The sequence below is a fragment of the Hippichthys cyanospilos genome, chromosome 4, assembly GCF_059441005.1.
Source record: "Hippichthys cyanospilos isolate Australia breed blue-spotted pipefish chromosome 4, RoL_Hcya_1.0, whole genome shotgun sequence".
In the NCBI taxonomy this organism is placed as follows: domain Eukaryota; kingdom Metazoa; phylum Chordata; class Actinopteri; order Syngnathiformes; family Syngnathidae; genus Hippichthys; species Hippichthys cyanospilos.
The window spans coordinates 14685859-14713653 of record NC_142372.1 but is presented as its reverse complement, the minus strand read 5'-3'; the positions used below and the strand labels follow the sequence as shown (position 1 = coordinate 14713653).

Genomic DNA, 27795 nt, shown 5'->3' with positions numbered 1-27795 from the left:
ATATTTATATTATATATATTATATATATATTATATATATTATATATATTATATATATTTATATTATATATATTATATATATATTATATATATTATATATATTTATATATTATATTAAATATATATTTATAAATATATTTATATTTTACATTAAATATATATTTATAAATATATATTTTATATACATATATATATTTTTTTTTTTTCTTTTTCAGTTTGAAAATCAAAAAAGCATTTAAAAAAAAAAAGATTAGCAAAAAAAAATGTAAGATGAGGACAATATTAGTCATGTGTCACAAAAACGCTTAACATTTGGAGGTTGTGGGTTCGATTCCGGCTCCATCCAGCCTTCCGGCGTAGAATTTGCATGTTTTCCCCGCACCCTTTGTGTGTTTTCTGCAAGTTACTTGCAAGTTTCCTCTCAGAATACTACCAAGGCTTTGTTTTTGCCATTTGAAGTGTAATTAAAAGGATTACGTTTTTTTTACCAGTCACTTTTGAGACATTTGGTTGTTCTTTTCCCTATTTGAGACTAATCTGTATAAACATTTTAAAAAAGTAGTTAACTGTTGAAAGTTTTTTATTTTGTTACTGTTCAAAAGGATAGTTTTAGGTATACTTATACAATTATTATCTTAATTATATTTTATTGTCGATGCGGTGAGTGGGGTCAGGGTGCGAAAGGTTATCTCTTTCCTGGGGAAGCTTTGCAAAATATAATTGAGAAACACTGATTAATTTGTTTTTCCCCAATATTTATTAAGAAATACATATCTTCACAGCCATTTAAGTGTCATGCTGAGCAACATACCTGCTTCCCCATCTCAAAGACCTAACTACCATTTTCTCTTCAGGTACTCACTTTCGTCGCTAGTAGATATGTGGTGAATGTTTGTTCCGTGAAAAAAAAATGAGATGTGAGCTACTGTATTTTTCCCATTCATTCCCATTTGTTTTTGTAAATGGGGAAAAAAAATGCAGTGAGTGGGATTAAGTTGCCAAGGCAACCCATACTCGATCCTCCACTGCAGATATTTCCTCACTGGGGTTTTTCCATCCTGTATACGGGCAATTTTGTGGCAGCTTTTTTTTCCCCTTTTGACATGAGAAAAATGATGGTGAATCCCTGCTCAATTGTTGTGGCTTTATGTGCGTCGAGTAGGTGCTGAGATTACAGCTCGGTTCCATTACAGAGACAAGCAGCCACGAGAAATGTTTTACTCATCTCTCTTGTGCACGAACAACACCGGTGTTGTATTTTTTTTTTTGCAATCTTTTATATCCATGGGTGTTTACATGGCTCAAAACAAAAGGTCATGTTTTGTTATGTTTGATATTACATGGATGAATAAATTCCAAATTTATCACAGAGATGAAAGTATATACATGATTGTTTTTTGTAAATATTTAAAAATAGAAGATTGTACAAAGCAGCTCTGATAGAAGACGGGTTTTGGTATAATTCATATATTATTGTACATCATGTAGATTGACTTTGTTCGTACTAGAAACACATACATAGAAGAGAGGCACCCAAATAAATAATGTCAGACAAAAGTCCCAAGTCCCTCAGTAGTAGTGTTGTTCACATTGTCCGCCCGTGTAGCAGCACCACGTCAACTCGCCCCGAAAATCACCACGCAAATACACAAAAGAAACTTGAGTGAAAGGAAGCACATCAACAGCCTTGTACAAATAGACCCAACATAGTGCTGTTCTCACGAACACGTCCTTGAAAGTGACCGCAAAATTGGCATCTATTTGTTTTGGATGACTTGTTTGGTGAAGAAAGCTATAGAGACATCACTTGTACCCGTCTATGGAAATGCTGGATCACAGAAGGACTCTTTAGAGGCAAGTTGCAGTACACATATTGATGACAATTTCCTTGACATCCAGCTTAAGCTCCATCTGCTCTAAGTACTTATACTGTATTTCTGGACCAGAAGCTGAATATTGTGAATATTGAATAAATGGATGAAGTCATTTGAGCATTTATTCAATATACTAGTGACATTGTAAAGTTGTATTACATGACATCCAGTGTTCTACGACTAATACTAGCAGCATGCGGCAAACTGCAGTTTTGCTTGAGAGGCAGCAGAAATTTCATACAGTGGTGTGTGTGTGTATCCTAGTATTTCCGCTAGTGCACCGAATTGTCTTCAAAGTAAGGTGAAAAAGTGTGCGTGTGCATGGACCTGAAGCTGGATATCAAAACTACGGAATAAAAGCTCAAACGACACACACGAATTTGAGCCGTTTCCCACAACCATTTTCATGAGGGCCCACATTTTCTTACCAGGAGGACTTGACCTAGAAGCCCACCTGGAGGCACTTGGTAAGATGGCCGTGAGTCTGGGGGGTGAGCGTTATCCAAGTACAAAGTGACACACCTGAGATAGAGCCTATGGATTGCGAGCCGAGGAGGTGGGGCTTCAGAATAACACCAATTATTACTCGCGTGACACTTGGCAGCATTCCGTTTGTGTGTTGTTACTTGTAGCCCTTGTGAAGAACCCACCACCAACACCCCCCCCAAAATCATACCCACAAACATAAGCTCCAAAGTATGACTTGATTGGCTTGCACACAAAAAGTAGGGTCATGTGTCTTGCGAGGACGTCCGTACTGGCTCCGCGTGCACGTGACTTGAGGGAGAGCGGGCGCCGCGTAGTTTGTGCCCTGAAGACGTCCACGGCGGACCGGCGGGCTCAGTTGTCGACGCCGAGCCGGGACAGCCCCCGCCGGAACTCGTGCAACTCGTCCAGCTTGATGTCCAGGACGTCCATCAGCTTCTTCAGCTCGCCCTTGATGTTGCCCTGCTTTTGACGACTGTCGTCCACGTCCATGTGAAGAACGTCGATCCTCCCCTCCAGCTCCCTGTTCCTTGTCTCTGCGGTCTGGGCAAGCAAGAGAAAAACGCGGCACCGTGACTTAAGAAAGCAATTGCGGAGGAACCCCGGTTTGGCGATTGACCTCGTTTTGCAAATCAAGTAAAAAGCATGCATGTTCTACTTAAAACGGGGATATTTATTTTTATTTTATTTTTTCCATACCCTGCATACTCACAGTTTGATACCTAATGTTTATTTAAGCTCTCTCTTAAGAGCCCATTTTCCTTTTTGCAACATCTTGGTTTAATCCCGGGAATTCCAACTGATTCTCATTTATTCTCATTTGAGAATCCAACTGATTCTCAAAATGAACACAATTTTCCAAGCCTTATTTCAAAACGAATTAAAAAAAAAAATCCCACTGCTCGATATTCTACATACAAAACAGCAAGGTGAAAATAAACTAGTAATAGGAATAAATTAATAACATGCACATAAATGATCAGGATAGATTGAATCAGTCAAAAAAGGCCAAAAGTGCATGTAGAAAATATTTGTCAATTTTACATAGGAGTGTGGAATATTTTATCGAGATGTCCTGGCTGAGCTAAACACTTTGATATTCAAACGGGTGAAAGAACTGTGGAAAGGAGGGGTTTACCGTATAAAATCGCTGTAATCAAGAATTGCATTTTGAAAAATGGAACATTTTACTGTCATGACTTATGGGAACATGTGAATTATTGGACAGCAAAAAGAAAGAAAAAAATGTTCCCAAGATGTTCTGAATGAACGAATGAAAATGGATTTGCAAAGATCGGAACCTTTGTTGTTGTTGAATGTCCGACTCACGCTTTTGTCTTGACAATGCGAACTTCTGTAGTTGGACAGTTGACACAGATATAGGTGATGATTTTCAGTCGAATGAACATTAAATGAGTGGAATAACATTTTATTTTGAGGGAGAGTGGTGTTTCTTGACAATAAGGACACAACATATGGCAATTGAAAATGCTTTCCGTAGCATTTTGCAGTTACGCGCTTATGAGTGTTGAGAAGCGGAGGGAAAGCCGGCGCTCCAGACTGTCAGGCAACACTTTAATGCCAAAGATACCAATGAAGGGAGGAGTTTAAAATAGTAGTGCTAAATAGGTGCTACACCCTCATGTGGCTCTGAGCTCCAGCTGACTCCTGAAACTTTATCTGTATTCCAGTGTCACATTTAGGAAGACCAGACACATGAGTGCAAACACATTTTATAATACGGCCACACACATTTGGGGGGGGGGGGGGGGATATTTTAAAAAACAAACTCATGAGACAGCCCAGCAAAAAATGCCACCTCCAAAATGATGGTATATTTCATTTTAAAGTAATAACCTATATTTGTCCATATAAACATATATATTAAAAAAGCAATACATTTAAAAAGCCAACTGACTGACCTAAATGAAGCTTTTTTTTTTTGAGAGAAAACCACTTGTTATTTTAGGAGCCATCCAAGTGGAGGAGAAGGCTCAAAAGTCTTTGTTGTTGTTCATCCAGCTGGCTGCTTTGACAGCAACAAACCAGTCAGTTGAGGAACTCCAGGCATGTCATTGTTGCTTTTATCCCGCTCCGTGCCCGACCAGAGAGGCGGTACATACTGTACATACCACGTTCTGCTTCTCACGATTATTACAAACTTTGCCTTGGATCATACAAGTTGCTGTGACATCACATATACACACACACACACACACCGGCCGTCTGTGCACTCTCGCTCTTCAGGTTTGATAAACAGGTGCCCTTTTGTTCAAAGACAAACGGGGAGGATGGGCGCGGCTTTGCGGAGCCAAAGATAAACCGACCGCACACATAGAATTAACCTCACCAAGAGACGGTGACAGCATAATCACTTTTTTTCGCATCTCGAAAAAAGTAGCATCTCAATAGACGCTATTCCCCATACCGCTAGACCACAGGTGTCGAACTCCAGTCCTCGAGGGCCGATATCCTACATGTTTTCAAACCTTTTCCCTCAAAAACACCTGATTCAAATGATTGGGATCATTTTGAAGCTCCAGCAGAGCTTGCTAATGAGCTAATCATTTGAATCAGGTGTGTTGGGGAAAGAAAACCGGAAAACATGCAGGATGCCGGCCCTCGAGGCCTGGAGTTCGACACCTATGCGCTAGACCTTTTATGAATGGACAAATCCGGTGACGTGTGCGTGCCACTCTCATGACAGCGATGTCCAATCGCCAGCCTTCAGGCTTGAGAGATGAATAGAAAGAACTTGTTGATTTTGGTGTGTGACAGTAGTGTGGCAGCCACTAAAGCAGACTGCGAGCTCGACTCTCTCTCACACACACACATGCACACAACACAATATATCATGGCAACCAAGCAGAGACGTGTGTTCTTTACCTGCAGTTTGGAAGTGATGCTCTCACACTCTGCCATGAGTTGAGGGATTATCTCTGCCTGCTTCCTCAGATTTTCCAGCTCCTTGGTTGAGGGGAGGGAGAGACATGTTTAGTGCATATCTAATTCCTATCATAAAGAGCATTTACTGGATACTCATAAAGAACATTTACTGGTTACAACGTCAGGTGCAGTACAGGCATTTTATTATGGGCATCTTATGGCGCATCTGTGCAATAGTCATGTTGTTCATTCAGCACAGTTACATGGCACACCCGTGACTTGGAAGGAGAAGTGTTTAGAACAATATTTTATATATATATATATATATATATATATATATATATATATATATATATATATATATATATATATATATATATATATACACACATACTTACACAGACACACACACTGTATGTTTTTTTTTGTTACATTCTCTGGGAAGCACTTTCTGAGTATGTACTTTAAAAACTATTTTATCTACTTACTGTATCTCACAATGATACTACGCAGGCCTATACTATTACATCCAGTATAGAAACAATATTGTTGAATTAATCTCTCCCCGTCAGCAAACCAACAACCCTAAGGGCACATTTTTATAATACACCTTTTGTATTAGATCCCATTGGATTTTGTCGGTGTGCCTCAGGTTGGAAGCATTGAACGTACAGTAAAAACAAAGATTCAATATAAATGTGTGCTCCATGCGCTGGCAAATTTCTTCGATTTTACTCCGAGCCCTCGTTCTCTTTCTGTTTTATGAGAAACACTTCATCATAACAATGATAATCCGACATTTGTCATCACCTGCAGCAGTTCGCTTCTGCTACTTTGTGACTGGCCAGTATGTACCCACCACCCTAGGAAAAAGTGTGTGTGTGTGTATGTGTTTCTAGGAGAAATGAGTCACTGGGCAGATGAGTCTCTGCGGCCATCTGCTAGTTTACTGTTATTTCATATGTCGGCCGTTTGGGTCAGTGACTGGAAACACGGCAGACGCTCACTGGTCAATGTTGTTTTGATCATAATATTTGAAATTAGCTCCAATATACACTGCTTACAAAAAGTTAGGGTTTAGAGTCGACTTATAAGGTCAAACAAAAATATACTGAAACCGTTACTGGTGAATTCAATTTGATCTAAACTTGTGAATGCACGCAGTGGCGGAGCGATGGGTGGCCCCTTCCATACCTGACCACTGTCGCATCCTGACCACTCCACTGAAAAATTTCTGGCTATGAACCCGAATGCTCACGTTCAACTACTCGTTTTAGTTTCCCACGCACGACTTGTTATTGTTTAACCTTGCACTGAATAGCAAGATTCACAACACGTGTTTAACCCATCTTAGATTTCTTTTGTAATAAATTGGAGTCTCAAGTGCAAACTCTGCTAGTTCACTAATATTTTTATAAGTAATATTTGTACACTTACATATGTAAAGTATAAATACTCTGCTTGGGGGGGGGGGGGGGGGATGACGCTACTTTGCAGTTTTTCCACTTCACAGGGGGATTTTGGTACTGTTGAAAACCTGAGAATTCATCATCATCAAAGGAATGAAACAAAATTCAAGATACCTAATGAAGACTGATTCTCAGATTTGGACATTGCAGTCCAGTCAAATTCCTGATCCCATATCAGCACTTACCACTTCCCAACAAATCCAGGATATAATCAGCTCCTGGGGGAGAAACGCTCCCTGGTCTAGTCACGACAACTGTGATCCAAGCCTCACCTGTTCTTTGTCGTGCAACTCGGCCTCCAGCTCCTGCACGCGTACGCTCAGTTGTGCATTCCTTTGCTTCTCCTGATTGGCCTCATTACACTGAACCTCTAGCTCTGCAATCTAAAGACACACAAGAAAGGGAAGCATTGGGGGAGACATGAAGAACGTGAACAGCTATCATAGCTATAGCTATAAGATGGACTCGTTGCTGATTTCCCCCAAGAGATGGATTCATTTCACAAAAACTGTACTGTAAGCATCCAATTTCGGGGGGCACATTTCGGGAAGGTCTTTTTTGTGTTTAGTGGAGCTTGTATAGTGTTCAGCGCTATTATGCAGTTTATTGTTCACAGACAAAAAAAAAAGTAAATAAAGAGAACAATTTTTTCCATGTAAGGCTTAGCAGCATGAAAAAATAGGTCAACGTGCTTGTGCAGACTTCTTCGATTTCTTTTCGACGTGCAAAGTCTGCATTACCTTCTCCCTGAGCGTGTCACTCTCCTCTTTACAGGCACCGAGTTGTTTCTTCCAGCTCTCGACATTAGCCGAGGACTCCTGCAGCGCGTCCACCAGTCTGGCGTTGTTCTCTCTCAACGTCTGCAGCTCGGTTTCCCACTTCTTGGCGTTGGTGTTGCTGTCAGACAAGCGACGGTTCCAAGAGGAGCGTTATTAAAGGAGCGAACATTTTAGACAGGCTAGTGTTGAAATGCCTGGGGTGCGTGCCCACTGAGGTGACGCAGAATGAAACAAAATCATTCTAATGGCTTCTCGCTTAAATGTGCATGATTTTGTGGGGAGATTTTTCAATGAGACAGAGGTCTCAAACTCCTCCCCCCTAGCTCTAGCTGAAACCTCGTTCACTTGGTTGTGTTAATAAATACTACCCTTAATCACATGTGAATAAATGTTTACTAAACATTGCAGGCCATTTCACACCTCCAGTAAGCCCTAAAGCCTTGTAGGGGCTAGGAAAAGCAAAATGAAGCACGACAAGACAAGTATGGCACTAGAAGCACATTAAACCAATTTAAAGGACATTTTTAGTCATTATAATTACTTGCGTAACAAAATGCCATCCATGAGTGTCAGTGTTGCCAAAAGAAAGAAGGTACGACATGTAACTGGTTGCACGTCTGATTTATTCTGTGTTGCTAACCAAATTAATGGCAACCCTGCAAAATGTCACCGTTGCTAGAGTTGACTCTGATGTTCTGGGGTTATCTGAATCCCATCTGGAAGAACATCTGCTGTTTTATGCAATCATAATTTACTGCATTGACTATTGGGATTAATGAAGCTCAGTGTCTGGGTGAAGCAGTCTCACCCATCAGAGCAGTTCAGATAAGGTATTTGCAAGTGCAATCATCTTAGCAGCAATAAAGAGACCATTTTTTTTTTTTTTTAGAATAGTGATGTTCGGTCCTGTGGAGCCTTACATCTATGGAAGGAAGCTATTTGGTGCTGTCATAATCATAAAATGAAAGTCCATTGAAATGGTAAACCCAAAACTGAAGAGAAAGACGTACCTCTGTTCTACAGCATTCTTGAGAAGATCGTTCTCATTCTTCAGCAGGACGGCCTCTGGTCCCACATGAAAGATCTTCTCATCGTCAGTGCCATTAATGCTGGAAGCTTGGTTTGTTGATGGTGTTTCACGTCCAGACTCCTGGTGGGGGATAGAGATTTTATGTTTCAGGCTTGATCTGACTTGCGGCATTCTCAAGCTTGATGGCCTCTCAAAATTTCTGCACTGACTGTGAAATTGGCCATTCCATTGGCAAAAAAACAAGCAATCATGATGACAAGTCAATTATGACTTGTCCATCACCCCTGCTGATACAATATATTGGAACAAGTCGAAAGTACAACTATTGCAAGGGCATTGGTGTGGCCCCCTTGTTAGTCTGTTTGAGCAATTAGACATAATGTAATGTAATGTAAGGTCTGCCCATGAGTTTTCATTTTTTATTTAAGTGGTTGAGGGCAAAGGAATACTTTCCAAATTGTGTTTTATTAAGTTTGAGTGTGTTGTGTGTGTATAAAACTACAGAAGGCATTTTTACAGACTAATGACTACAGACAGAATTTTCATCTGTAACGTGGATCTTCAACATATTGCTGTGACAATCGATTCTGATTTGAACCGAATGTCAACTGCATAATGCTGCAGTGTTTCACTTAAAGTAATGGTTGTGTGTGACTTATGTATGTAAGTGATAGAAGACTTGTTAAGATCCAGAATTTTACCTGGGAGTGATTGGTCAGCCCCTCCACTTTCTCCTGGGATTTGTCTCTTGCCATTTTGGCTGCCTCTTTGACTTCCTGGAACTTTTCTGCAAACTGAAAATGACAGAAATAAGCTGTAATGAATGCACATTGATGGTAAAAATGATTGTTTTAAGCCTCATTTTAAGCAAGCTGGCAATCAGTTCAGGGTGTCCCCCCGCCATAGACAGCAGGCCTGCCAACCTAATGAAGATAAGCGCCTACAGAAAATGGATGGATGGATGTCCTCAAATTGTCAAGCGTATCAAATGAATCTGATCTGATCAATGTACCAAAATCTTTAATATAAGAAGGTCCTGATCCTGCTCACGTGATTGGAAATCAGGCTCGATCACAAAATTTGCAGCTGACTGGGGGAAATTACCAGTTAGGATTTATGTATTTATTTGTTTATACTTTAGGGTCTAGAAAAGTACAAAGATATTGCCAAGAAAAGAAAAATATTTATGCATACTATACACAACACTGCAACATAGCCGGAAACGCCAACACAAATACAGTCAGTGGGGAATGCTTTTGGCTACTGATTCACTATCTATATAGCAATGTAATGTAATTTTGTGTATATATATCGGCAAATCCGCAAAAATCAGATGACTGGATGCAAAAACACTGTGATCCGAACATCTCCAATATTATATAGCCACAGATGGCTAGAGCTAGACACTCCCCAATTCATTGATTAGATGGCATAAACTAGTCCTTTGTGATGAATATAAAACACATTTTCTACAACTAAGCTCATCAATCTTGTCGTAATAAACAAGCACATGCAAACAAAAACCTAAAATGTGGGACATCCACCATTGTTTGATGTGACACCTCCCTCCTCTTTGCTGAATACATTGACGGGTTCTATTGTGTTATACTGGTATGATGTCACACTTTCTACATAATTAATACATTGTTGCTATCTCGCCTACACGCCTTTCAGTAGATAATGTGACGGATCATCTATTCCAAAGCATAAAGATGAGAACTGCTGTAGACTGTGATGATTTGTGGAAATGTGACCATTATTACAATGATTTTTAAGGTACATTTGTTCATAAATGTTGAACACTGTTTACCTTGGCGAGCTGCTGCTCTGAGCTGAAGCCCAGACCGAACACAGTGTTGGCTCTGCTGTCTGCCCATTGGCCAAACTTCTGCGACGTCTTTGTGAACATCATGTTGGGTGTGATGGTGCTGTTGATGATAACCTAAGGAAAAGAAGACACATGAAACTGCTGCGGAGTACACGGTTAGACTAATGAGTTTCAACAGCTCAACTTACAATTTGCCAACAGTTAAAACCTCCAGTGTGCTCAAGTATCATGTATCCACTACTCTCAAAACTTGTTCAGCTTTTGGGTGTACATTTCAGGATGAACCTAAAATGACTTTAGAATAATTTGACTGACTGATGTTTACAACACACGTATTTGGTAGCATTTTGTGAAGTATTCATAATACAGTAGTTGTTTTAGCGATAAAAACATTCACAAAGTGTGTCAGATTAACAGATGAATTGTAATCAATTAATTAGTCATAATTAATGCGTTCCACGTTATTCTATTTTTTAATCTCTAACCTTAGCTTTCTGTATGTTGATTAGACCCATGTTTATGCATCAGGCATCTTGTGTTTGGGTTATTGACGGTCGGAAGACAAAGGTCAATCACACCCTGAGGTGGACACGGATTTGCCGTCATTGTCTTTGGGATAATCTGATTGGCTATACGGTGATACGGCAAGGATGACATTTTTTTATGCATACGGTTAATCGGATTAATGATTTGCTGATCTCAATTTATTTTATTTTCATCTCTTGACAGCACGAACGATTCAATTGTGACTTCCGGTCTTTGTGTTGCAACCCACTGATGACACTGTGGCCACATGTCGTCCACACCTCGTAATGCTCATACATCAATTGTTAGGCGCTGTCTTGGGTCTCGTCACGTCAAAATGTCAACAGAATGAGGAAGAGGAATATAATTGAATCAAGAAAATGTGTTCGTCTATTCTTAGATCAAACACCAACTGTGCAATAAATGTCGAGAGAAGGTCAAATCAAGTTCACCTGAAAAGCTTGCAGTGCATGTTCATTCTCAAATTTCTCGTGAAAGGCGATAAGAGCCTAACAGCTTTAAAGCAATGCAACAACTGAATTCATAGTTTGACTCTTATTTGGCACTTCTATATATTTAATCAATTTGACTTCATTCACAGTACAATATGGGTTTACGGAGAAAACCAAATGAAAGCTGAAAAGTTTGTCTATTAATCCATCTTATCATCATCTCACATAAGGTGCTTTCTTCTACTGTTAAACCCAATCATGTTTTTCCTCTTTCATTTGCTTGCTCCATGAGCTCCAAACGTAAATAGCACAAGAATCTGTGTCAAATGATGACATACTGTAAATAAGTCTAACTTCGGCTCACCAATCTGATCTGCACTGGACATTGGAAACCGATTGAGCTGAAATAACATCAGCTGCCCTTTTACTCAACATTTGCCTTGAGTTTATGTCACACCTCCTCTAATAAAACATTAAGCCTGAATAAGGCAAATTCTCCAATTCCAATTTGACCCACAAAAAAACTGGTACCCATAAGAAGGCACACAAAGATAATAACTGCTGTTCCACAATGTTTCAATTAGTCACATGGCATTCTCATTTGCAACAATTCTTTCACCTGTTGCAGAGATGCCATAAATAAGCCACTGTCTGCTGCAGTAAAATGGCACCAAGGAAGATCTCACTTAAGACCCAGCCTGACAGGACTTGTGCGAATACCGTGTTGTGCTCTGCAAGTTGACGAAAGCAGTCACTTCAAAGTATTGACATGAACCCACATTTGCCTGACTGTCCACTTACACTAATTATTAGGAACCAATGAAGACAACTAAATTAATGGGCAGTCCTTGTTTCATAGCAACCTTGCTGTGAAAACGGTATTTGAGAATTCAAATTGACGGGTGTGCGTCCTTTTCATTCAATAACCCCAAATGTCGCTCTCCATCATTTCCAAAGCTACTAATACACAGATAAAAAAAAAAAAAACTAGAAAGCCTATTGTCATAACTAAGAATTCAGGCTATATTCTACAAAGATCATCCAATTTTAAAAACAAAGATGTCCCCATTTTCTCAAAGGACTTTGGAAAATCCTGAACAACAGTCGCTGAGTCAATTTTCAAACATTTTTTTCCACATTTGAAGATGAATGTGAGATATAAAACTTTAACTTTCCTAGTGGAGAACTGGAATGCAGCAAGTTACTGCATTATTCTAAAAGAGCACAAAGATGCCACAAATCTTATCAGATCTTAACGGTGTACTTATTGCTTTTTTTGACACGTGGACAGCAAAGTAAGAATTTAATTGCACGAAGAAACTTATGTCTACACTTTGCATGACACTAAACAGTTTAAATCTTGTATAATAGTAAGATGTGGATGTTAAAGTGTATCATAGGTAGTTGTAAAAAAAGGGAGAAATGAGATGAAATGATTGGCCAAGTACAAAGACATAAAATCCATGATACATAATGCTGGAGATGCATCATGTGAATTGTATCAGTACACAGCTAAGTTCCTTAAAAAGTGTCTTTTATAATTTCACAGGAAGAGCAAGAGAGACTGTAATTTTCACTTATTTGCAATCACGGAAAGAAGTCAATTAAACTATCGTACTGTACTTTTGACTGTTTGTTTTAATGTTGTTTTTTTTTATTCCTGTTGGGCATTGTTTGTTTTAATGTTTTTGTTTTTTTTTTAATTCCTGTTGGGCAAAATCTGTGTTACAAGAAAATAATCAGTCGTGCAAAAAAGGTGCCCATGAGCTAGCCCCTGCTCAACAATGTCCACATCTGTGTCACTTTGTGTCAATTGGATTGCAGTGAAACCCAAATTAAATATCTATCAAGAGGAATAACGTGGAATTTCCTCAAGGAGATGTTAACGCATCTAATAGCAGTCATCATTTGCTCCGCTGTAAGATGAGAATTGTAGGATGTGTCCAGCTAGTTTTGTTCTTATGAAAACCAGAATTCAATTATACAGAAAGATAAATTTGCATTGCTTGTTTCCGTTTACTGTATCATCATAATACTGTACCCGTGAAGGGTACTGTAGGTGGTATGAATGTGCATGCAAGACTGTAATCAAGAGAGTGGGCAAGTGGGAGAGTGTGACAGAGGGAGGGGGAGTGGAGTGACATGAACAGCTGTGGGGGTGGACAGCCAGCCCTGTATCAAGTGCAACAGGAAGTGCAAATTAAAGTGCTGCTGGCCAGTAACCTGAGGGTCCATTTCAAACCAGGAGCCTGCTAGAGTAGCCCCTATGGAAAAGTGTTTCGTCTCTGATAATGCGTGTTGATAGTTCGCTGTATAAGCAGAGTTATATCAAATCATGTTTTACATGAGATGTCTATCGCTGGGAAGTGGTGATTGCCTGTCAAGTGGCACAGGCAACACAATGTTGTCACAACTGAGAGAGGAGGCGGTCAATAGAAACTGCAAGCATCATGGTACCATCAGAGGATTTTTACATCCTTTTTTTTTTTTTAACCATTCAAACCAAGAGTTAGTGAGATAGCTGATCATGTTTTGCTGTAATTCTGAATAGTACAATTCTGTGATGCAGTGTGAAAGGTTCCTCTTTGGATGTTGGTGCTTGGCTGTAACAATACAGCAATGTTATGATTTGGGTACATTTGCTCAATAAGGTAATATAATAACATTTTATAAATAACTATCCACCATTAAAAAGATGTGATAGATGTGTTTGAAGGGGCATTAATACGTTCCACTTATCATCCATGACTTAGGGAAGTTTTTTTTTTTTTTTAATAAAGTATTTACACCGAAGAGTCTCGGTTTTGTCATCGACCCGATTACCATCTCTGTTCTCAACAGGCTGCTGACCTAAATAAGTTTGAAGGAGGTCTGCAATTTCAGTGTGAATTGTAGTACAGTACTGGATTAGTCCTGTGTATTCTTGTCCTGCACTCTGTTTAGCATAGTTGAACTAGCTTTAGCAGTATTTACAGCAGTTTCACTTTCCAATGACAACCAAGAAGGTTCAGATTTACATTTTGAGGGTTAGAACTTCATAATTTTGAATGAATTAAAAAAAAAAGTCTTTTTTTTTCCTTTCGTGATTGCCTACTATCAAACAGTGAAGAACATGAATGGATACTAATCAGTTACACAGGTCAAAAACAGTTTTGTCCTCCAAAATATCAATAATATCAAAATTGTGCAGTCATTGTCATTGCACAGCTGTATATTATGTCATTTCCCCGAAACCCATTCATCCGGTTTCTATTCCATTAATTCTCATTGAAGTCACTGATGACCTGTAGCCTATCTCAACCTGGCCTGGACTGGTCACCATTCAAATGAAGTGTATTTGACAAACGAGAAAACAAAGGTTAAATAACTATGATTGATTCACCAAGTTAGCGTTATTAGCCCTGGAAGGTGTCATTGTTTGAATAAACTAGGTAATGAATGTGGCAAACATTCTCGCCATTTTATATGAGTAGTGCACATTATGGCAAGCAGTAGTCAGAAGTGCTTGGAAGGCATTTGTACTTGCTCTGTCATCATCTTTGAGATGCCTGGTTCTCCCGGTGAACCGATATAAGATGACAGTTTGTCATGGTTAGGGCATACAGCAGCAAATATTTTTGCTCTAGACTCTAGACAGACCTGGTTTGCTCTTAAGGAGTGAGCAAAATACAGTGTATTTCCTCCAAATACTTACATATTACAAACAGTGAGTGATTTTACATGAGAAAATCCAAGTGACTTGGGCTGACCTAACTGAAACGATGAAAAGAGGCTCTTGTGTTTGTGGCTGAACCACCATCAAAAGATTTTACTAAAAAAAAAAAAAAAAAAAAAAAAAAAAAAATCTTACTTAATCCAGTAAAACCTGTGGTTGAGGAAGATAAGTCTAGTGGTCATTGTAAATGGTTGCACAGACAAAGTCACATTTGCAAGACTGCCTTGTGGTGGCATACCCCTTCTGAAGGGACAGACTGGAAATTAAATGTCAATCATCGGGTGCAAAATTGAAGTGCGAAGTGTGTGAATTTTGAAGTGAGTCTGAGTGAGAGCGTCACTGGGTAGGCTGCATTGCGATATTTCACGATCAAAAGATCACATCTGTGCCATTAACCTCAGCAACAGAACAGCCACATCCAAGTGAGCGTCACCTTAGTTAGATAACAGGGAAGTAGACCATCTACCACATATCCAAACAAATTTTAAGTCACAGCATCAGCCACTCAACACAATACATTTTAGCGATCCCTGTAGTTCCATCGTGTCTCTTGCCTACTTTATCAAATGACAAGCACTATAAACTTGGTCATTTTTTGCAAAATGTGTTCAAAAAGCCAGCAAGGCATATTTTCTAATGCATACCATAGCAGCTTAAAGCAATAGGAACTCTCCCAATTTGCTTGGTAACATTTGGGCAAACAATAACACATCCGGTCAAGTCAGGCTTTCAATATAAACACGTGCCACACTTCTTATTACTTTTTTTTTTTTTTTTGTGTCAAGCGTTGACTTGATAGTATGAAATACCCCATGTTGCGATTTGAGCCTTTTTGAAACAATTTATGAATTGCTTTGGATAAATGCGTTTGATGATGAAGTCTATTCCAATTGAATGAATGTCATGTGTTCTTTCTTTTTTTTAACCATAATACATCCTTTAATTATATTTTGAATAAAATAGTGGGTCGCTTTAAAAAATTTGACTTGTAAAAGTATACTTCCCTGGTGGTATCACTAAAGATTCTGTTAAAAAAAAAAAAACACACATGCGCTGTTTTAAAAATGTCTCTTTTGCACAACTGCAATCAACTATTATCACTAAATTGATTTTTAAATCTAACTCCTGAAAATGTAAAATACACCCAGCAACAGAAAGGCAATCATTCAAACAAGCCATTTACATTGCTTTTGAATGTCTCTGCCTCGGTCAAATGACAAAAGTGTTTGTTCTCTAGTGACACCATCTAAGAGTGCTTTAGCTTTTACCATCCGGAATTCCTTGTGCTGTCATGATAAATGGTCCTATAGGATAATTTTAATGGAAAATTGTGGTTGCCTGTGGAAATGTCATTAGGCAAAACCCTGTTATTCACCGTTAGAGCGACGACAAAAAGGAAAGCATGAGTGGGAGAGAGGAGAAAAGAGTTCTGACCTTGGGGAAGTACTAAAGAAAAAAAGAAAAGTGGAGATGAATGCAGTCAGAAATAAAGCTATTCGTTCTTTGTATGTGTGTGTGTGTGCGTGCGTGCCTGTGTACAAATGAAGTCTTTTCTTAAAGATAAAAATAAGGCAGTGTGGTCAGGGAGTCGCCAGTTATCTGCTGTCAGTACTGCGCGATGACATAACCTGATGAGTATTGCCTCGCTGGCTTCAAGCAGTGGGAGTCACTTGACTAAATGCTTTACAAAAATACACGAATAACTCACATTCATGCCTCTAGAGATTTTAAACTAAACATTTCTGTAAAATTCCTTTCAGTACACATTTTCTTAGTGATGAAAAAAAAATCTGTGCTGTGCAAAAGCCGTCGGGTTAGTTACTCCACCAGTAAGCCCCACAAACATCATACCCAAACAGCGGGGCAAAATCCAAACAACGGTATGCCTACTGTGTAACCGCGAATCATTCACAAAAAATCAAAGGGGTAAAAATGATCGCATGACTCTATCTGCACGTTTTTACAAGGAGACGAGGTTCTTATCGCCATGGAAACATAATCTACACTTTCACCAAGCTGAGGCATGGTGGTGGTGTGAACATAAATATTTATACAGTTCAAATTGTATCTATTACCACAACACCAATATTGACTGTCTGCCATTAATTACATGTAAGCTTTTTAAAGTCAGATGTGTCATGTAACATGTTACTTGAGGAGCTATTTGACGCTTTAATCATAAATTGAATTTGTGGAATTGCCAATGTGGACGAAACACTCTTTATCAGGAAATATGTTTGAAAGTATTCACAATTACATTCAAATGCATTTAATCTATAAAAACCTATTCACAAGGACATTGGAACATATTTACATTAGCATTTCCACACTTCTGTAGATAACTATTTCACGTTTTAAATGCCAGACATTTTTTTTAGGACAATCAGTGAGAAGAACATTGGGCGTTCTGACTGGTTACAGTTAGTGTTTTATTTTTTTTCAGACCATGTGATTTAAAAAAAACAAAAAACAAAACAGTTGAAATCAATTGACATTGATGATCTCTCCAGCATCATTCCTGTTGATGTCTTTTCACATTAAAGGTGTTAATGGTAGTTAAATAGGGTAGTGGCATAAGGTGAATTGTAAATTGGAATATTGGAATGGCATTTATGTAAACGTATATGAAGATTTCTTAAAGATTTCTTAATGCTGTTGATAGGAATATAATCGTTTATAATACTACCTACTACTTTACAAACATATATGCAAGTGATCTACAAGTGTAAAAAAGTACATTTATAACCTATGTTGTGGATTATTTCTGTCCTGTTGATCTCCTTGCTTTTGTACAATATGTTTGTTTATGCTTTTAAATGTGTTTTTCTTCAACAAGTGAGAGTTGCACCACTCATGTATAAAATACTGTTTAAAAAATGCAATTTTTATTGCTAAAATACAATCACTGTATAAAAAAAAGGCAGTTCAGATTTAAATCACTGATTCCTTATAATGGTAAAATGCAGTCAAGAGCTCACAAAAACCAAAATCTACATTAAATCATTTAATTACATCAGATGTTCAAGAAAGAAATGTTTGATTAGGTATAAGAAAAAACTGGATTGAAAACCAAAGTGTGAAACACTTTCAGAACACTGATCTCACCTGATCTTCAAGGCTGCAAATGAATTTTGATGAAATGTGGTATGATAACCAACCACAATTCATTGGCTCGTGATCCTGATGCCGATAGAATTGTTAATACAGTCAGAAGTCCGGATATTTGTCAGTAGAAGATGATGCATATCTCATACATAAAGCTAGAAAAAAAATTCTCATCTCTTTAACAATAACATGTTTCTCGCCACATCTGTTCATCACCGTTAAAGAGCAGACTCATACCTTGGATCCATCCACGCTGATGATGCGGTAGCTGTTGCGTGTGCTGTCGTAAAAATAGGAGACTGTGACAGCCTGTTTGCTGGCAGGGACCCAGTTCTTCTTGGTGGTTGGGTCAATTTGGAAGACATGGGCCCGGGTGGTGTAGATTGGCTGCTCCCTGGGGGGTTGGAACAGAGGAGAGGGACAACTGTGAGCATCATGAAAACAGTAACTACTAACAAATTATTGAGAGGTTGCCCCTTAAAAAGTTAAGTCAACTAGTTAAACAAGACCATGAGGGCACACGCGATACAGTAGCTGCAGGCTCCAACAAAGATTCCATAGAGACATAGGCAGGTCAGCGATAATGTAACACCACCCAGAATCCTCATGGCAACTGAAAGCTATTAGCACATCAAGAAACATTCCCTTCTTGAGGTGGCAAACACAAATCACACGTCTATCATCACATCTATTGTCCCACTTGTTTGCGTCAGCGCTAATATCGTAATCGTTGTGGTTCCTAACCTTTTTTGCCTTGTGTACTCCCCAGCCTTTTTGTATTTCAATGAGTATCTTCCTCACTAATAGGGAGAAATTATATAATGTTGTTTCCTTGACTTAAGCATTAAATTGGACTTAAGCACTGTTTTCTTTCTACCCCAAATTATGAAACAAGAAAACAAATATTGAAAAAATTATAAAAAAAAGTACAGTCATAGTTAAAAGTCAGAAGCGGGAGGATTATGTGAAATGGAGGAAAATATAAGACTTGTCGGGCCAATGAATAGTAAATTCAATTTTGATAATACCCCACCGCTACATTTGATAAAGGTAGTGATATGCATGCTTTGGGAAGGTGCTTCTTTACTACAGAATCAGTTCAAGTTAAGCCTACTGAATAAATGGAAAGCATCCAGCTGTGACTACATCCATAGCTAACAATAGCAACAAAGAAGCTAATGTAGCAAGTCATAGGAAAACACTTTGCCAAACCAAAGCTCGAGAACATCTCATGTTTTTGACAGATGTCTGTTTCAGACGGGATGAATGATTAGATTTTTTAATAATAATTTCTAAATATTTGCTGATTGACAAAATAGCCCCATTGGGTTGGTTGAATCTACAGGTTGCAGTCTCAAACAGAGCAGAAGGTAAACTGTTAAACAAATGACTAAAGCCATGTTTGTGTTGTTGTGTAACAATCTTTTGATCAGCCGCAATAAAACAATGTTTTTTTTGTAATGGTTTGGTGGTTTTCTCTGAAATTTCTATTTGAGATTAAAACGGTTATTTAGTTCAGCGATCACCAACATAGTGCCCGCAGGCACCAGGAAGCCCCTTATGAACACATGAGTAGCCCGTAGGCCGGTTCTGCAAAATGCTTATAAGTGACAGAACTCTGTGATTTTCTTGGAATTTTACAAAATATTGTATGTACTGTTTTACATTTACATTACATATTGCACTTGATTAACATATTTACTACAGTTGTTCCTTTATTATTGTGAGAAATCATCATCATGAATGGTGCCCTCACATATCTTCATAATACTCAGTACCAAAGAGGCTCTCAGTTTCAAAAGGGTTGGTGATCCCAGATTTAGATAAATTTATTAAAGATTTTAAGTAATCTCTCTTTTTTTATTTCAACAGCACCACTATTATTAGGCGCCATATTTTTAACTCAAATTAAGATGACAATGTTATCTTGAAAATAATCTAAATTAAGACAAATATTAATAAAAATCAAGAAACCTGTCTTTGTTGTAAAGAGCTCTACCACACAAAACATGGCAGCATCCCTTTTCAAAAGGGCATCTATCCGGGGAGAAAAAAATAAACACTGAACAAAAGTAAGATTTAAACCCACTATGGCGGTTTTACTTGCTTATCATCAGTCATCTGCACTTTAATGAGAGACTTGAGTTGACACGCGGCTTTTAAGATTTTGGTGTGGCACTGCCACAGGTTATTGATCTGAGGAATAAATAATGTTTCCATTTAACACCTGGAATGTGCTCACATACACCTGATGGTGGGAAACTGTTAGATTAATGAAACAATAAAATGTCACTCTCTAAAATAATAGCCTGAGTCAGATTGCCCAGGTCCCTCTTTTAAATAACAAAAAGTTCTCTCTTTAAATTCAGGATTTGGTTCACATCTCATACAAGAAACAAAATGTTGGAATGCTTATGTTTCGTGCAAATGGAGAAATTCAATCACTGATACGCAAAGCCCCCCCCCCCCCCCTCCCCCCAGCACATGTAACATCAGAAATTTGTCTTTTTTGGATATGATGCAACAGTAACAGTTTTAAATGTTGAGTCTGAACAATACTTGAATTTTGAGTTCCTGGGCGAGGCTGTTTAAATGCCACTGAAGTTATGGTAAAAATAATAATAATAAAAATAATAATAATAACACTAAATACAGCTAGCCATGACGTTACAGTTGTCAGTTTAACTGGATTGACAGGTAGGTGGATAAATCTAAAATTAAAAGGACTAATCATGTTGACATTCCAACATGTCTCTACCAGACACTGAATCATCTTGCTCTCTAACCTGTACATGAGTCAGACGCTGGCTACTTGAGTGTAATTCTTCTCTTTTCCCACTTGCCACTTCAAAAAGTGTCAAAATGCACAAAAATTCACATATTCTTGCAAAGTAGGATGAAATGGTGTGAGAAGCCGCTGCGGGACGCATTAGGCAGTTTGGGGGAAGAAAAACCAAACTGAAGGAAACTACATAAGAGAATCCCAGGGAGCATTTTAAATTCAAGAACAAATATGCAGAACTTGTAGACGACGGATTTCTGAATGCAAATTCATCACTAGCAGGATGATATAACAACTTAATTTGAGCACTCTTTTCCTCTGTTCCCACACCATTCATTTGCTGGTTAGTCAGACCTAATTCACTGACAGCATTGTCATTGCTTTTCAATAATGGTCAGTCTTCCCAAACGATTACGACTGAAGTGGAAGACACAAAAGAGTTGACTTGCCAATTTGCTGAACGATGAGTTTTAACTGAAACCTATGCAGTTGTATTTTACTTTCAACTCTTCCTGTTCGTGTGTTTTTTTAAGTGAAGCGATATGCCATTTCTCCACGCTTCAAGATGCCTTTCATTCACATTCTGAAACTGAGCAATGGACTAGTGATTCTAGTTTCAACCTGATGTGTGGTTGTACACATAGTGGACACAGTCAACCAAGAGGACATGCATTTGAGCATTACTGCCAGTTGAGAACATTTCCAGACAGGGAGGGACATAAATTCATGATAAATCTTTCTTTCAATAAATAATTCTAATAAATCTTTTATTTTCCCTGGATTGCACAGACCTCCTTCGAGTCTAATGTGATCACTTATTTAGTTTAAAACAACTAAAACCAGCTTTACAGGACAGTGGGTGCTGCTTGGCCTATACATGCATGCACACATACGCTGACCTTTGCGGTGGCCATGTCAGGAGCCAGCTCACACGGGCAAGGAAGGGGGAGTAAAAGGTCAATGCTTAACATGTGGGTGAACTCACAACTGTTGGACTGTTTCAATGAGCTGCTTTTCTGACATATAAAGCATTAGGGGAGGTATCACTGTCATTTACAAGTAAGGGAGATGGTAACTATCCATCCATCCACATTTAATGACATGTTTCCTTACTCAGGTTTTTTTTTTTTTTTTTGGTAACATTTTGTTTCACTATCGATAGAAACAGACTCTGCCAAGAGCAGGGACGCAGTAGGTGTCCACAGCTGTCACAGCATGCATCAGTACATCAGCTCACACAGCATTTCTGCACAGATGTATAAATACCCACCAGAAAACATTTGGCCAACGCAAATGAAGGATTCGGGAAAGTACAGATGGGGACCATTGAGCTTGGGAAGACTACATTTTTGACTTATTGACTGCAGCTACCCATTCAGTTGACTGCCACATGCTCATCCTCTCCATCGGATGTGTTAAATAATTTACAGGTGGGTGGATGTTCTCAAGGGACCATTTTTGCATCAACCTCTAACACTAAGCAGAAAAAAAACAACTGCATCAAAATGCCTGAAAAAAAAAGAAGATTCCAATCCTTATTTTCACAATTGCACTTCACATGGCAAAAACAAATCATTTTCCCTGGGGTCATCCGCGCCCCCCCTGGCAATGCCTCATGACCCCTGGGGGGCCCACCCCTCTATTTGAGAAGCTCTGCTCTAAACTAAGCAAACTGTACAGGGTGTATTCATGCCAACAAGATAGTTGCTCCTTGTCTTGCTTTCTACAATAATAACCGTAATTCAGCCAAAATAACAAAGAAGTATTTTGTCCACAGAAGAATTTCCAAGATAAATGTGCCACAGCTTTATGGGAGATGACAGACCAGGTGTTCTTGGACTTTGTCCGTTAAAAATGAAAGTACTGGCTCAAACTAAAACACAGTTTTGTATGAGTAACACATTATTATGTGAACATGACGACAATACACAAGCCACATGCACACATGCAAAATGGGTCAGCCAAGTGATGATTTTAGCAACATCAACATGGGAGGAATAAAATGTGCACGTGCTTGGAGGCATGCACCCCTGATGCATATTTGGTGGGAATGAGCCTATGATACGTCATTAGGAAGACAACACCTTTTACGTCAATGGTATCAAAACAAAGCTGGTGATCTCAGTGCAGAGGTGTTTTGGGCGTCATGCCTGTATGACGCACCTAGGACAGATTATTCTCAACCACCTGGTGAGTGAAGCAACATCATTCAGGTTTGCACTGTAAAAGAGAGACAAAAGCTACACTCTACCTGATAGTATCACATGTGATCATACAAGCCTGTCTTAGAAGTTTAGAGTTCTGGCAAATATGACAGATGTGGGTCACATCGAAAAAGAGGAGAAGTAGCAATGCAGAGTTACAAGCAGTTTTTCTCCTCTCCCACTGGTGCCAAACTAATATTCTCTTCATTATGACTTTATGTGAACATGCATAATAAATGTAAAATCCCTCCAAAAATGTAAGCGTGGAGAAATTCATCTCAGAAAGTCATTCAAAAGTTAAAAAGTATGCAAACCATTTAAATTACCTGGATTGTTTGATCATAAATGTGATCTTGATTTAATGGGACATTTGAATGGGTTGAACATTGGGTACTAATATAAACTTCTAACCAATTGAGATACACAGGGTACTCTACAAACGCGATTGAGGCAATGAGTCACAGAGACGCAGCTTAATCTGCAAGTTGTAAGGAAGGGGACATGAGAAGTCTCCGCTGAGGCACAGCGTGGCAGCAGATGGCCTCCCAGGCCTCCACCATCTGGCAAAAAGACTTCCAATCCGCCTTCAGCCTGTCCTTGTTCATTTATCCGCGCTTCTTTAACACCACGAGGTGCACTCACTTTCCTTCTACACCTTCTCAGAGTGCCTTGCGAGTAGACAGAGAAGGTACACTCAGATTAGATTTATAGTCTGCTCTCATGGCCGGGCAATGAGAGACCTAGTGACACGTCACACGTGAGCCTAATCAATGAGTATTAAGCCTCTAGATGTCAGTCTATGGCCAGCCAGAAGATTATCATCCATCCCAGTGTTAGCATTGCCTGCAGCACAACTTACTTTAAATAGCAATACATGGAAAGCATTGCTGTCTGTGTCTGCGATAATTAGAAAGCAATAGCACTGAATTACAATATTTCCACAAACCAATAAAAGTGAGCAAGTGAAAGGCATCATTATGGAGGCTACGCTATCATCATCAAAATGTATGAATATCCGGACTGTCATTGTTCTTTATTAACTAGTTGTTTGATTAAAATGTTCATTTTGCTAAAAATTTACCCTCGAATGCAAATTACTCATGGGAATCAAATCAATACTAATGCGACAAAGTCAGGAGTGCAGCAAAAGTTCACATGACGTGTGCAATTTATTGTTAATCTATAACTACATTTAGAAGCGAACAGGCCAGGCCAAAAGGGGCAAAACCCAGAAATCGAAGTAAAAAAGAAACAAAATGTAACACGGTAGTATCGCTACAAAAAGCAATCAGAGTCATTATGAATTTTCACTTGCACAGGTTGTTCCAGAAGTCATTCTACACTTCCTGTTTCATTTCAGGTATCATTCAGACATGCATGAGGTCATTTCTGCCAGTTATTTTTCACATATATTTTATAAAATTGATCAACAGAGATCCTGCATTAATATCATCATTGACATTGAACTGCATTTTTTTTTTAAATGGAAAGCTTTATTTGGCCTTGCTAGAAATATTGAGGTGTCAAGTGTGACTACATGCTGGCAGTGAGTAAAAGCAGGCAAGCACTGCGTCACTATGTCTGTGACATGAGCTGAGACTAGCCCTCAGCTGCGGGTCCACAGGGGCCACTTTCATGACAACACTATGGAGGGCATTTCAAAGCGTTTGGGTGAGTATGCACACCGTATGAGTGGGAGTCACAGCTGTGGGACTCGCTTTTAAATACAAAAGTGTGGTCTGGGAAAACAGGTAGTGCAGCATTCCCTTGGCATTATTGGAGCCAAACCCACCCTTTCTACTGTGACTGCCCAATTTTTATTCATTACTGGCATTTGACAGACTAACGTCTTTGTATTTTTTTTCCAACTGTGCACACACAGGAAGAACAGATATGCAAATATGCCATAACCAATTTTCTCACACTGAGGCAAAACATCAGAAACGCCTTTAAGTATAATGCAGCGCAGTATTACACCAATGCAAAGTACAACCATGACACTAACGGCCATTACGACATTCATTCTGTGAAATACGAAACAGATCAAACACGTTCTGGGAAATCAACCGACTTCTGATTTATTTGGGTTGAGAATTGATTTTATCCCCTCATTTTATCATGACCACTTAACAATGCGTTATCAAAAAGTTTCTCGTTGGAACTAACAAATGTAAACAGAAATCATGGTTGATACTTTACAATACAGTCAGTATAGAAAATCAAGTATATGCATAACCATGTAGGCTCCCCCCAAACGTTTGTGTTATGACCCCCCCCCCCCCCCCCCCCACACACACACACACACACAAACTTACTAACAATACATTCACTAAGTATGTAAAATGTAACTAAAAATGTATCTAAATCCAGATGGGTTTTTTTTGGTTGTAACCAATTGACAAAATACAATTGAGTAAATTCAATATACCCTTTTTGTTCAGTGTATAGGCTATAAATGTTTTAGTAATAAAAGTAGCAGTAACAGCAGAATAGCTGTTTGCTATTCATAGGTAAAATAGATACATATGGTAAGCTATTTGAGTATACGTATATACTGTACGTATACGCAAAAAAATTTTCCCCATTGATAATAGGTGTGTTGCTGGTACGGAAAACTTCCCAGGGGTATTGAATAAATTGTTAGCACATGTAATTAATATCTTTGATATGCATTTTAAATGTGCAGCGCTTTGCCTTCACTAGAACAAAAAGTAGCACCAGTTATGTAATCGTCTTACTTGTAAAGGTTTTTTTTTTCCCTCCTCATTACTCCATAGCAGCTGTCAACAACGCCGGTACTCGAGGGCACCATCCAGCATGTTTGCGGGGTAACCCTCCTCCGATGAACCTGATTCAATGAGCCTAATCAGGATCATTATCGAGTTTCTACAGAGCTTCCCGATGAGGAATCAGGTGCGTCGGAGGATGGCTGCACTGGAACCTTGCTGGATAGGTTCCTTTGAGGACCAGAGTTTGTGACCCCTCCTCTATAACATTTTGTCACACTTTAGCATACACGTCGGACAACTAGATGTTTTGACAAGTGAAGCAAAAGTACTCATAGGAATTTTGATGATGCTAGCAGGGTGCAGAAGGCCACTAATGCAGGGCACAAGTCTAGTATTTGGCTCTGAATTTTACTAGTGTAGCTAGTAAAGTTTCAATACTACTAATGGGGCAAAAGTGGCACTTGTAGTGGAATAAACATTACTCGTAAGACAGTTATTCTACTACTGTGATACTGCTGGTGCAGTGGTTCTCAAATTGGGGTACGAGTACCCCTGAGTGAATGCGAAGACATTCCAGGAGTATGTGACATTGCAGCAAATTTGATTTGATGTTGTGGCAGGAAAAATACATTTTCTTTTAAATTTGGAGCAAATTAATTGCAACAGGAATCAACTTATTGTTAAAAAGTATTATAGTGACTGATGTTGCACTAGAGTTGCTTAAAATACGCTTGGAGAAACCACTACCGATGTGGTTTCAAAGTTTATTCAAACAGACAAGGACGGCACAGCACTCTGTTTAAAGTCTGTTTTTTTTTTTTTTTTTTTTTTTAAATATCCCAAAAAATACTTTTCTCTGGTCAGGGAGTTCTTGACTGCAAAAAAAACAAACAAAAAATCACAGTGGATACACAATTGAAAAAAAGGGTTGAGAACTGCTGCACTAGTGCACCAAATTGTCTTACTTACAAAGCCCACTACTATGGCCCTTGACTTGGATATTAAGGCTAGAGTAAACGGCTTTATTTATGTAAAAATCCCCAAAAAAATCGCAGTAGACTACCAACCTTGGTTAGAGCGACTGGTAGTCCAGAGACCGCATAGGAGAAAAATAGTCTCGAGTGCAACGTGGGAGAACGACCTCCGCACTTAATTACAACACGCACTCCCGGTGGGCAGCGCTGAATGACACCATTACCCTAAAAGCAGATTTTGTACATACCGATTTCTTGGAATCTGCGGCAAAATAATTTAATAACTCGTTTTCAATGGTGAAATACATTTTAAAGGACATTATTGGACGCTAATTTGGGGTCACTGGATTGGAGAACGCTGCCGTGCATTACACGAAAAGAAGAAATCAAATGGAAGTCGCTTTGAAGGAATACAAAAAGAAAGTAGATGTCACAGGCAGTAACCCTGGATAGTGTACTCACCCCATTGTAACCCGGAGATATTTCGGATCTGTGCGCGATAAGGTGACGCGAGGCGAACGCTAATCAAAGTCCACAATCTTCAGTTAAGCTTTTTCTCCTTGGAACAAGTCCCGTTCTCGCCAACAGAGGACAATCTGACAGCACTTGTTTCTTTTGTGGGGTTGAAGGTTTCGCCAAGCTGTCTCCTCCTGCGCCTGTCAACCAAGTTTTCGCCTGCTGTGTTCACCCTCGTCACACACGACTTGGCGTCTAAATTGAAAATAATAAAAATAGCAATATGACTAACACAGTAACGCAACGCCTTCCGCGTCGCCCTTCTATTCGAAGTGGCCGCTGAATTAGGGAATTAATGTTAGCGTTTACCTGCCTGACTTTGTTCCTCCTCCTCCACCTCCTCCCCCTGTAGTGAGTGGGATTGAGTTCTGTACGCGCCAGGCAACAGCAGCAGCAGCGACACTGAGCGGTTACACCTGCTTCCGCGCCCACTTATTTTATT

General features: G+C 39.0%; 1 protein-coding gene across 1 annotated transcript; it reads right to left on the bottom strand.

Moving 5' to 3' along the window:
* Positions 1-733: 733 nt before the first annotated feature.
* On the bottom strand, positions 734-27795 carry homer2 (homer scaffold protein 2). Its single transcript, XM_088412275.1, has 10 exons — positions 27663-27795; positions 27300-27548; positions 18386-18542; positions 10334-10465; positions 9225-9317; positions 8504-8643; positions 7455-7611; positions 6987-7097; positions 5246-5326; positions 734-2902 (listed from the first exon to the last, which is right to left on the bottom strand). Exons 2-10 carry the CDS (start codon positions 27302-27304, stop codon positions 2714-2716), a joined length of 1065 nt encoding a protein of 354 aa, XP_088268401.1. The 5' UTR covers positions 27305-27548; positions 27663-27795; the 3' UTR covers positions 734-2713.